The 13,454-nt window shown below is 37.4% G+C and overlaps 1 protein-coding gene across 6 annotated transcripts in view; it reads left to right on the top strand.

The window, feature by feature from the left end:
- The window catches only part of abr (ABR activator of RhoGEF and GTPase), a 270,755-nt gene that overhangs the window by 249,065 nt on the left and 8,236 nt on the right, over positions 1–13,454 (top strand). For all 6 annotated transcript variants that reach the window (XM_079608306.1, XM_079608307.1, XM_079608308.1 and 3 more), the window contains 3 exons: positions 8,711–8,770; positions 8,884–8,993; positions 12,053–12,192. In XM_079608306.1, the coding sequence (XP_079464432.1) occupies positions 8,711–8,770; positions 8,884–8,993; positions 12,053–12,192 (310 nt within the window). The remainder of the gene's footprint in view (positions 1–8,710; positions 8,771–8,883; positions 8,994–12,052; positions 12,193–13,454) is intronic.

Below are 13,454 nucleotides of genomic sequence, written 5' to 3'. Positions count from 1 at the left end.
AATTTTTGTTTTGGGGTGAACTCTCCCTTTAACAACCCTCGAAGTACTCAAGGAGTGTGTGCTATTGTACTGAATTTGCTAAATTGTTACCACATGAAAGAGAAAACTGACTGTAGAAGAACAAAGATTACACTAATGCTTGTTATAGTGACCCTTGTGGCAATTGTTCCTTTTTTTTAAAGAAAGAAAGAACAGAAGGAGGGAGGGTCTATGTAAGAGATGTATTATGCACAAGAAGAAGAATATGTCCCCAGAGATAAACCCATCCTCTGTAACTTCTCCAGCCTATACTACCACATGTATGGTGCTCCAGGTCTCAACATGCTAATGACTGAAGCACTGATGAACCTTGCTCCTCTTTAAATGCCAGCTATATGCTAATGGATGCTTTTATCACCCACATAAATCTTCTGCTGACAATGTGAGGGCACCAGACACCTTTGAGGGGCTATTGAACCCCCACAAGGCTTTGCTTATTGGGCTAATGAAGTGGAGGAGGGTGATGTCCAGTCTGAGACTGGACACAACGACTGTTGACCTGCTTGTATTTCTTTTTAGAATAAAGTGTTTTGGCAGTACTGTGGTTCAGTAATGAGAACACCAATGTACTTTAATAAATATCATGGCACTGGATGATTCAGTAACACTTTATTTTATTGTCCTTGTTACATAGTTTTTACATGTACTTTCTATAGTAATAAGTAATTAATGCGTAATTACAAGCCTAAACCCAACCCTATATTAAGTACATGTTGTTAATTAACACCTTACATTAAAGTTCTTATATTCCTATGCTGTGGCATTTACTGTGCATGGTACATTAAAAAATTACACTGTAGCATGTTAAAAATACATAGTAATGCTGGTAGCACTTTATTTTATAGTTATGTTCCCTGTGTACATAGGTTACATTGTACTTATTATAGTAATTGCAATAACTGGGTAATAACTAGGTACTAACCCTGAACCTTAGGTAAGCACCCTTGTAAGTGCACGTACTGTAAAATAAAAAGCGACGCTTTTGGAATTCTTGAACATTGGTATAATTAAATCCTCCTTTCATGTTTTGTCTTATGATTTGTGCATTTTACAGAATGGGTCCATGAGGAGTTATTAATATTATTCATGGTTTTCTTTTAGCAGATGTTTAGCTTGATTTATGATGCTGTCCTCTTTTAGTTTAATTGGTTTGCACTTATTAGTAACAGAGACATTAGCAGCTAATGGTAACTGCCGTTTTAAACGTCTGTTTAAAATATATCTTATGCTCCATAACTATCAGGGTATTTACGATAGTTGGGTTTCTCGACTCCTGGGGTTGTTGTTTTTAGTTACTTTAGTTCTATTTTTAGTAGTCACACAAACAAACTATTTGATCATGGTTTCCCATATAAATGCGTACTCTGGCAGTACCATGGTAATACATGGTACTTTGATATTCATGAACCATGGTGCTTAAATGGTACTCCAAGGTACTTCCAATAATACCATATGACATTCAACGTTCGAAAATGCCGTACGACGACCATTTTTTTTACAGTTAACATATATGATAATCATTTAATACCATGGTATATATCAAAAATCTATAGTGATCTGATACTGTCACTGTGCCATGGTACTCAGTACAGTTTTATGTATGGTCAAGTGTTGTGTTTACCTTATATGGAAGAGCTTTAAATATGCTATACAACAAAATGTCTATGATGATGGTGGAAGATGTGAGGATGTCATTGATGACCATTGTTTATGAATCAGCAGATTATTGGCATTTCCTGTGTGATTAAGTTACGTTTACTGAAAGAGGCCCAGCAGGCCCAGTCTGTGACATCAGCCCAGTGAATCAGAACACTAAAGCAAACATCAGCCTGACCTCCACTCCAAACTCTGAATACCACAGTAATTACAGCTTTTTCCCACACCACACACTGAACAAACACACACTCTCCTGCAAATGACTAGATGTTTCCAAAGTGAGAGTAGTAACTACTGGTCTCATGCTAAAGAGAGCTGTATAGGGTAACTTTGGGTGTCTGGCTTGAGCATGTTATCTGATTTTTATGAAGAGGATGGTCATGACATTATGAAACATCGTGATATTTTACCAAGAGCTTGTTGAAGAAAGCTATTTGTGGTTTATTTTATGCTAATTTAGATTTACAATTTAATTTACAATTTAGGTTGTATATTTATTTAGCTTTGAAAGGTTGCCTGCCTGCCTATATTTCATATTTCAACATGTTTCTGTCGACACATTTTAGTCCGGCACTAGTTCAATAGTAAAATGTGTACAAGTTTATTTAACAATAAATTACTTACATCCGCTGGATCAATCAAGTTCTTCTTCTTCTGAGGTAAATTCCAGGCTTATTCCTCACAGTGCGTCTTCCAAACTTGATGAAAAGCAGAAGAATGATGAAGCTTGATGCTTTGTTTTGGGGGCGTTTATTGGTTCACGTGGACGGTTAGCATGTAAAAGGCTGTACAGATCGTGGGTGTGGTCACATTAAAGATTATAAGCAGACCCTTTAGAAACTGTACCTCTCCTTGGTTTCATATGGATTTAAAAACAGAGAATATTTGTTTTCGATGTGACTTAATTTTAAAAGTGGCAAGTATTCGCTGAGTTTCAATAAATTTTTGAAACGTTTCAGAGTTTACTAAAAATAAAGATTTTGAACAACTCACTGTAGCTGTGCCCGCCGGCATTTTGTCAGTCCAAAATAGTCGATCTCCGAATGCGAATTAACTGACTCTGAATTTTAGTATTGTTTCTTATATGAGAATCCTTTTTCAAATACAAGGTCAATATTGATTTTCTCTAATGACAAAACAACAAATTATCCGCTAATTTATATGGAACTAAGCTTTAGGAGCTTTACTCTCCTAAAGAGAGTTTTCATCTTTACTCTCCTCCCTGTTAAGTTGCATACGGAGATCGACTATTTTTGACTGACAAAATACCGGCTGACACAGCTATAGTGAGTTCTTTTTAGGAAACTCAGTGTACACAAACAATGTTCTCAATGCTCGAGTTCATGTGTAGAGCCCCTGGTGATACTTCGAGCAAAGTTTCATGTTGTGTCGAGCCGCCTTAGTTTTTTAAAAATAGGGATTTTTGATGCTATCATATACGTGCCCCTAGCTCACCCATTCAAAAGGCAATTTGACCGAAAACGAAAATACGGTCAAACTTAAAAGTGGTGTTTCCATTCTAATTATGCTTTTAAACAAAAGTTTTCCTCGGGTAGATTAACAAAAAGACCCTAGGTTGCATTTTGGCAATGGTTACCCTTTAACGCTGGTCCTAAAGCTCTTGCCTTAACCCTTCTTTTTCCAGTGATATTCCTCTGACCTTTTTTTTTATTTTGTAATGTCTCTCAGCCATCTCTCTTTCTACAGTCTTTCTTTAAATCTTCCTCTAGCTCACTTTCTCTCCTTCCCCATCATGAGTGTAGACTTGGCTTCAAGTGTGTTGTGATGCTCGGGCCGAACCTCTTTGAACAGCGTTTCTCAGAAATTGCTTACTGCACCTTTAAATGTAAATTGAATGTATATGTCTTGATAGTGTTGTCTGCACTGTTACTGAATCTAAAAGAAGAAATAATTATAGACAATAGATAGATATAGACAAAAGAAATAGTTGTATTTGTTGTGAGCTTGCCTTCCTGTCTCATCGTTTTATTTTATTGTCTGAACATACAGAATGAATTTGCGTGAAGTCGGGTACATGAACAACTGACTCTTATGAACAACTGACTCGGTATGGATATATATTCCGTATATGTGTATGTATATATATATATATATATAGCTTTGAGCTTTGAGAATATTTGCCTGCTATATACAGTATATATATATATATATATATATATATATATATATATATATATATAGTATATATAGTGTATAAGGTTTTTAAAATAAGTCTCCTATGCTCACCAAGGCTGCATTTCTTTGGTAAACAAATACAGCAAAAACAGTAATATTGTGATATTTATTACATTTTAAAATAACTGTTTTCTGTTTTAATTATTTTACATCTGTAATTTATTCCTTTGATGGCAAAGCTGGATTTTCAGCAGCCATTAATCCAGTATTCTGTGTCACATGATCCTTCAGAAATCATTCTAATATGCTGATTTGGTGTAAAATAAATTGCTCTGTGCAGTTCATTGTTAGGAATAGAAGTAGGGACTAGGGAATGAAAGAGAAGAAAGGAATGGTGACAGGGTTTTAAACTCTACTTAAGGAATGTGAATTAAATATTTGATTTTACTTTGATCAAACAGAGTTGTGTTATTGCAACTGAGAAGGTAGACTAAGTGTGTTTCTGCAGATATTAAACTATCTGGTTGATGTATTTAAAGAATTCTCTTTCTATTTTAGAGAGAGCAGCATAATTGGCCAGTGAGGTCAGTATTTTGCTAAACCATGTGCAGTCTGTCAGTCAGCAGCTCTTCTCAAAGCTAAAACGTGTGTGTGTGTGTGTGTGTGTGTGTGTGTGTGTGTGTGTGTGTGTGTGTGTGTGTGTGTGTGTGTGTGTGTGTGGCTCTACACTGAAGAATAGTATATATACACGTATGTAATCAGAGGAGTAGTGAGGCTTTATAGCAATCTTAACAAGGCCTTGTGTGTGCAGCATGCACCTGTTGTATTTGTAACAAATGAACTGATATCATGTTTTTCCTCCCTTTGTTCTCTGTAAGGGTCCTCTTTGCAGAGTCTCTTTGAGTCTAGAGAGAGCAGAGAGAAGCCGGCCAGAGAACACTGTGTTCCTTCTCTGTACAGCAGCAGGCTGGCAGTACAGAGGGACAAGGGGTGGGCAGGGGGAGGGACACGCTGAATGAGAAAGAACGAGAACAGAATGGGGATCTGTATCTCCAAAGTTCAGTCTATGCGCTCTATACTAGTTGTTATGATGTTGTTTTTATATTTATTTTGATAATACTATGGTTGCTGGATATTTAATATGGCAATATCATGTTTATGTCCTGTGGTAATACCATGTTTTTTGTACATGTTCTATGGTATTATGTTCTTTTTATATTTATCTTGATGATACTATGGTTTCTGTATATTTACCATGGTAATGCCATGTTGTTTTGCACATGTACCATGTTGGTACCTTGGTTGTTTGCACCATTGGGATTACCATCGTCATTTTAGATAACGTAAATACCATGGTGTTATCATCTGACACCATCACTGTACCTACCACAGTACTTTTTTGTGTTGTTACACTTTATTTTAATGTGTTCTTGTTACAGTAATTACATAAATAAAAAGTAATATTAATTCAAAACATGTACTTATGGAGGATTAGGGTTTGGTTTATAGTTGGTTGCTTGTAATTATGCATACTTTACTATTAGCACTAAAATAAGTGTGTAACATGTAACAAGAACACTGTTAAATAATGTTTTACCTTTTTTTTCTTACCGTATATTTCTGTAATCACTCCCATATTCAAGATAAATCTCCATGTGGCTGATATTAGAGGGATTGTTTGAGGTTGTGATGGACCAGAGTTCATCAGAAACGCATTGATCAGGAAACATAAACCTCATGTTCATGTCAGCACTGGTCTGTCTTAAATTTAAACCAGTTCAGAGCAGAGAAGCTCCCATCTTGGTTTTGTATGTATAATCCCTGAACGAGTAAATGAGGACATTGAAGATACTACTGACTGGTGTATTATCTTGAAGATAGTTGCTCCATGCAGAGAGTGATGAGAACAAAAGTTTCCACTCTGACCTTCACCCCACCTCCATCTTGATATCCAGGCTGGCTTATAAGGAATCAATTGTGTGCGCTGTTGAAATAATCCTACAGCATAGATATTCAGTTTGGACTCTTTCATCCCAAAATTTCCCAGAGGAAAGTGAAAAGGGGTGTTGGTGTGGTGATCCCCCGGGCCCTTTTGTAAGAGTTTGGAGGAAAGCACTTGGGAAAATGAGGCGAGTCTTTGACTGGGTAAGCCATTTAGCTGTATTAAAGTTTTTTCTAGACATATCATGGAAAATTTTATTCCATATATTTTTAGAGTACTGTAGGAGGTGCCAGAAGGTTAGAGAGAGGCTCAAATAAGGTCATCTGTAGCATGTGAATTTTGGTGCTGTGAGGCTACATTCACAGAAGAATACGGCTTTCAGAAATGTTTGGAGTGATAAATATGGTTATGTTCATTAACAGTTCATGAAGCAGAGTGACATCCGTATGTAATTGATGTTTATCAGTGGGTCAGTGAGATGACTCACCTTTTTGTCCTGATATATTAAAAAGGTCCCATATTGTACACCTTTCTGAAGTTTTATTTTAGGTTTTGATGTCCTTAAGAATATATATTTGCAAGTACCAAAAGCATCTCAATATATTTGTACAGCTCCTTTCTCAGGAGCTCTGCCAAGAACAGATTTTGGCATGTGTACTTAATATTCATGAGCCTCTCTTCTGATTGGCCTGTTGTTTTCTGAGTGACCCACCATTGGTGGGGTTGGTGAATTAAAAAACGAATTAAAAGAGTGACTTTTCAAGAGTGAGAATTTTCAAACTTTTGTCCATCAAATCAAACGGATGTAGTGCAGAAATGTACTGGGTAAAATAAATAAAAGAGTGACAGGGAATGATATCAGAGAGGACCCATGCAGACTATCATGATTGTGTGTCATGGTCAATATGACCCTAAAATATGAGATAGTTTGAGCAAGTGTCCTGCCACTCTTGGTCTCAAAATATCCATTTATTACCCTGCTAATTGCATTGGTGTAAATATGTCATATTGGTTTAGTAGTAATAACAAGGCTCCAACTACATTCCATAAATATCCAATAAGAATCTCATTATAGCCCTAATATGTGTATATAAACAGCATCAGTAATGATGATTGCCCACTAATTGCATTGAGAGAATTGATTTTAGTGATACAAGACAATGCAAGTTTTATGTGCTTGACAGACATTATTAGAAATTCTCATAAAAAGCTATTGAACCTAATGCATGTTTTTCTGAAAATGTAAATTTTATGTGAGTTTTGTCAGCATTTGTGGTATTTGTGTTCCCTTATTCCTACTTCATGTTGATTGTTAGTGAAGTTTAATTAAATGCAATACGATTTCTAACAGTGATCAGTGGTAGAGAACTGGTTTGAGATATGGTCAAGACTGTCAGGTTGTTTGTTATTGTGACTTTCACTTTTGTGTTTGATTGACAGGTTAGTTTAAGAGGTTCTTCCCTAAAGAGCCCTTCCCATCATCCATCTTGTCTGTGGCATGTAGCTTGGGAAAGTGTGTGTGCGTGCGTGCGTGTGTGTCTTAAGTTTCTTCTCCTCAGACAATTGTTTGTTAATGGAAACAGCACAGATTTTGCCCAGAGTAGTTCTCCTTATATGTTCACAGGACGGTAAAGCACCTAAATATCGTAGTGTGAGTTCTTGTGAATTATACGTAATAGTAAACACACTCTGTTATGGCACACACTCATTAATGGCTTAATCACGTAATATAACCGTTTTGTGACTGTTACAAGTCTATTGCAGTAGTGACTCTTATTTCTTGCTTTGTTGATTTATATTGTGTTTATCGTGCTGTGTTACTGTGTTCATTATAGTGTTCAGGTTTGATTTATCCATGCTGGACTCTTATTCATCAATGTAGTAGAGTTAACTTTATCACATTTACGGTCTGGATATATTATAACTAGGGGAAAAACTACTGTCCGTTTCCCAGGGTTTTTTTATAGAAAGGACTGCCTGGGAATTTTTTGTTGATTTTTTTTTTATAAAAAAAAAAAACACTTAAAGAAAGAGAGAGAGGAAATAGATTAGAAAAAAATAAGGCTCTATTGTAGGTTTAAAATGGTTGCCTGAAGAGTATGGGAATAGAAACAGACTACTTCTAAATGCAACTACAAGGCATTAAGTTATTATAAACATTAACATCCTGATTTTCTGTAAAGCTGCTTTGAAACAGTGTATTGTGAAAACTGCTATACAAATAAAGAAATTTGAATTTTGACAGTGCAGATGTTTACTGATATATATCGCTCAAAAATGTGTAAACCTGAAATACCTTGATAAATCAAATTTGTCCTGAAAGACTAAAAACTGGGGCTGTCTGAGCCTCGGGACAGTTTCCTTTAGGAGGCGATTTATTGGTATTCATAAAATATTTTTCTGATTTCTTTCACCGACCTTAACGGGATAGTCCACCCAAAAAAGAAAACACTTTCATAATTTACTCACCCTCATGTCATTCAAAACCTGTAAGAATTTCTTTCTTCTGATGAACACAAAAGAAGACCGTTCTTCGGATAAGATTTTCGGATAACCGAGGTCCTGACTCTCTGTGGTCACAAAAAATCCCAGGATGTCTTTCGAAAGAATAGGGGTGTAACCCCCGGCACCCTGGCCAAATTTTCCCAGTGGCCTCTGTCCATCATGGCCTTCTAATCATCCCCATACACGGAACAACATAAGGGTGAATAAATGATGAAAGTATTTTCATTTTTGGGTGGGACTATGCATATAATTTAATAATCCATCTGCTCTCATGGTCCGCTCTGGTCTCCTCAGCACTAACTTTTGACCTATGGGAATATTCTGTGAGGCCATTGTTTTTGCATTGCATTGAGCAGCAATAATTACATCATACATGTTTGGTGCTTAATGATGAAGCAATCCTCACTCTCATTTCTCTTTGTCTCTTTACAGCTGGACCCACAGACCGTGCAGTCCAAAAACTGGCATATGGACGTCATAGAAATGAATGGGGTACTAATATATTTCTCATTAAACATATTGATACTTTTTGCATTATTGCATTACATGTACGGTAGTTTCCTGTGACTTATGTGGGATTTATCTCATTACTCATTCCTTCTTAGATTAAAGTGGAGTTTTCCATGAAGTTTACAAGTCGGGACTTAAGTTTGAAGCGGACACCATCAAAGAAACAGAGTGGTGTGTTTGGGGTCAAAATCAGCGTGGTAACAAAGTAAGTGAAATGCCAAGCCTTAAGGTGATGATACAGTACATGGCGCAACTTTTTGAGCAATATTGCTGGGCAATGTTGCTATCAACAGGTAACCAGGTGAGACAACAGGGCCCATGACGATCTAAAGTATCCAGATAGAAAATTTGTTGCCAAAGCAACAATTTGGCCAGCAACATTGCTAAAAAAAAAATATTATCACCTTTAAAGGTGTGATATGAAATGAAATGAAAATTCACCCTATCTATTTTCTAAATGAATGGTGTTTTTCTAATTGTGAATGATTTGTCTGTACATTTGTTTTATTTTTTTTACCTCATAATGATTAATAAAAATGTCATTACTGGACCTTTCTGTGCAAATGACAGACTTCTCTGTGGTGGCTTATGCAGGACTTCTCCAAATATTATTGTTGCACTTAAACTTCAACCCTGCAAGATCTGACTTCATTTTTGTAGAGACACGGATTTCAAAATACAATAAACAACAGATAGATAGAACCAAGTCCCCACCCTGCCTTTTATTTTATTTTATTTTTTATTATTCGTAATTTTCGGATGCATGTCACAATTTGAAAAAAAGATTCGTTGTTACTTCAGTTTAATCCCAACTTTAAACATTCAAAATATACTACATAAAAGTAAAAATTACATAAAATAGGCAGAAGTGGCTTTTTATGATACAGTAGCCTTACTGAACAGCAGACATACTGGCCATCGGGAGCACCAAAACTTTCCCGGGGGCCGGTCGAGTAGTGCGCCGATCGCCAAAGCGAGGGAGATATCCCTCATATTAGGTGCTGTTTGTAAAATGCCCCTATTATGCTATTTTAAAGGCTCCTAATTTTGTTTCGGAGGTCTCCTACAACAGGTTTACATGCATCAATGGTCAAAAAACACTCTTTTACTCATAATATACATTGTGTGATTTGTGAACAACAAAGCATTTTCCAATGATTCTCAAATGACTCGATGGATGAATCAATCTCTCTAATCCCTCCTTTCCACAAGCTACTCTGCTCTGATTGGCCAGAATTGCCCAGTCTGTAGTGATTGGTCTACTGCTTACAGCGTATTTCGGAAGCTAAACGCCATTACCATAACTAAACTTAAGCACCGTCCAGACTTCCTAAAGCTCACTGATTGTACACACTTTAAAAACAGTAACAATGACGTTTTTTTATTTTTATTATTATCAATCCGAGCACAAGTCTAATGATGAAACATTTGTTAGCTTCCAAACAAGATGGAGGATATTGCTTTTAGTTTCAGAAAGTGAGGTCCCACCCACTGATCTGTAATAGGTATGTAGCGTGAGTGGGTCCCTCCCCCTGGATAAATGAGGAACGAGTGTTTGCAGTCTCAACCACTCGTAAGTCGCGCTATTTTGGTCCAATGGGGGTTTCCAGTAGCACGGGGAAGGAAACGCGTGTTCGAGTCTCTCCAGCGTTTTAAAGGAATTTTGGTTAAATAAGACACAGGTTCTCATATGCAATTATCTCGTTTTAATCTGACTCCATGAATTAAATAAAAGTTCAATGTGCAATAAGGTTATGTTTACACTTAAATAGTTACAACATGATGTAATGAGAATTTAAATCATTTGTACCCAACATAAATGTTACCTGAGAGAGAGAGAGAAAGAGAGAGAGAGAGGGAGAGAAAGAGAAAGAGCGAGAGGGAGAGGGAGAGAGCCCTCTCCCCAGCTTCGCATCCAAAGACAAGAGAGTGAAGAACATTTGCCGTCCTGTTTTGTCATCTCTCCCCCGACCATCTCCCAACACCTAGGTGTGAAATATTCAAACTGACCAATCAGACCATCACAATTTCGTCCATTGTTCCCAACCTCCGGCCCACAGGCCCATATCACCGCTATGCTGGAAATGTCTTAATGAAAAGCAGTGTCTTTGTTGCATTGAAATAATCTTGGATTATTTCCAGCCTTACAAAGATATGGGACTTCCTGCTTAGAATGACGCAAAATGATGATTTTTACATCATTATGAGCAGGAACTGCAACACTGAAATCCTTATTTCTCCCTTCTCAGGGGAAAATGAGGGAATAATGCATGACCATTAAAAAATATGACTGGGTTTCTAACAATACAAAGTTTAATGCAAATGGGTGAAGTGTCCCGTTAAAGAGTGCGTTAGTAATGTGCGCCTGTAGGCGGCTCCACAACCCACGTACAGTCTGCTTATTTCACACACACAGGGACGGCAGCACACAAACATGCCAAATATTAGAAGAATTACAATGTAAAAGATTAATATTGTGTACATAAAGATATGGTGGAATCCGGCTTGTCCCATAGATGGTCTGCTTGCGCGCTTTAACCTCACGCACGAGCAGATCCATTTGCGCTCTGGAGACGCATTCAGTCTTTACGCTTAAAAATGTCATCATTGAAATAGCAATCCGCCACGGCGCGAGCGCAGCTGGCTTTTAAAGGGAATGGGAGATGAGACTCTGGTTGGTTTATTTCACGTTACGCCCAAAACACACCCATTACTCATTAAGAGAATAGAGACAACCCTTTTAGACCATGCGCACAGACAGTTTTTCCCGTCGTTAAACTATATTCGGACTCGCCCTAAGTGCACTTACGCTTTAGACCATGCGCTTAGATCATTAAAAAAAGATAGTTGGTTACAAGATTCTTCAAAATATTTTCTTTTGTGTTTCACTGAAGAAAGTAAGTCATACAGGTTTGGAGCGACATGAGGGAGAGTAAATGATGACAGACTTTTATAGCAGTAAATTTCCTAGCTCAAAATCAATGTTTTACAGTCAAGTTCATTTCTATGTGACAAAATGCAATATTAAGTTTGTTAACTGCATATACCATGTATTCAATAATAGTATGTCATTATTTGTTTCTGTTCTTTTTTATTTATTTACTCCAATTTAAGGCCCTATAACCCAGCAAAACATTCACATTGGAACTTGTGGGCCAGATGGGCTGGAAAAACCTGCACAGTTGTTCTGATGAAGATACAATGTATTTCATGTTTAGATTGTTTACATCATGTACATTGATTTTGCCTGTTGTTGTTCCACAGGCGAGAACGATCCAAGGTGCCTTACATTGTGCGGCAGTGCATTGAGGAGGTGGAGAAGAGAGGTATTGATGAAGTTGGCATTTACAGGATCTCTGGAGTGGCCACAGACATCCAGGCTCTCAAAGCTGCGTTTGACGCCAGTAAGAGACTCTTAGCCAATCACATTTCACACACTCAAACTCATAACTACTATATATGCAGAAGTACAAAATGAGCCTTAAAATAATTTTTTTTATGTTGTTTATATGTCTATGGGTGTTTTTAATATGCTTTAAGACAAGCCATGTGTAAATTCATCAGTCAACACCATTGCTGTGTACCGTCACAAACATGTTGTAACCAATCCCGTCAACATGCGGGGCGGGCTTTAGCATCATTAATTAAAGGAGAACTTGGCAACTTTTTTAACTTAATAATAACTGTCTAGAAATCATTTGGATGGTTAAACAACCTGTTCTGGTGATATTGGTGACTTTCCCCGCTCCCCCCAGCGTTCCCAGGCGGAAAACCAACCTTGCAACTTGGGGACTACCGTCCCGGCAAAATAGAAATTGGAAGTCTCGTGAGAAACGAGAACGAGCGAGAAACACAAACTGCTTTATGGTTGATAACAGAATACAAAATGTACATGTCAATGTTCCATGATAATGTTTATGATGCATTACCCACCTCGGTACAGTAGACATAGCTCCAAACGATAAAGTTGGCTTTCTCCGATCATAACAAATGCACATGAGCAGCGGTTGAAAGGGGGAGGAGGGTGCCGCAAGTGAGTTTTTAAGACAGTGTTGTGAAATATACGCCCCACAGCTGTAGGGGGAGCTCGTGGGGAAAACATCCGACAACAAGTGAAAATCAGCGAAGAAATGAATAGAGTTGCCGAGTTCTGCTTTAACTAAGCTGCGAAGTAGGGGGTCTCAAGAGAAGCCAGATTCTCCTGGTATATTGTTCTGTTGAATATCTGGTACATTTGGCAATATAGCGGGTGAATGTATATAATGTATGATGTTATGATGAACTATATCCCTTTCTCCACTGATGTTCTATCTAAGTTATTCAAAGCGTTCTTAGGATGTTGATTTTTAGAAGGCAGCTGTCTGACTCTGAGATGGCGAATTGGAACATGGTTTGTGTAACATTAGCAACCCAATAACTGTTTGTTAATGTAGTCAAGCCAAATGCTAATCAATTAACGTTATGTGTCCGACGTAGAGAGTGATACAGTACATAAAAAGCAATAATTCACTCTTGCACTTCTTCTGAATCCGTTTCTGGTTCAAACATATATGGCTGAATTAAACCAGTATTTCCACTTGCTTGTGTAGAGTTTACTACAGTAAATATGACCGAGTGAATCAGGTATTCTGAGCTCGTGTTATTGAGTGGAGGCGGGGGCTTATAT

The sequence above is a fragment of the Phoxinus phoxinus genome (assembly GCF_949152265.1).
Source record: "Phoxinus phoxinus genome assembly, chromosome: 3".
Taxonomy (NCBI): Eukaryota; Metazoa; Chordata; class Actinopteri; order Cypriniformes; family Leuciscidae; genus Phoxinus; species Phoxinus phoxinus.
This window is presented reverse-complemented; position numbering and strand designations above follow the sequence as displayed.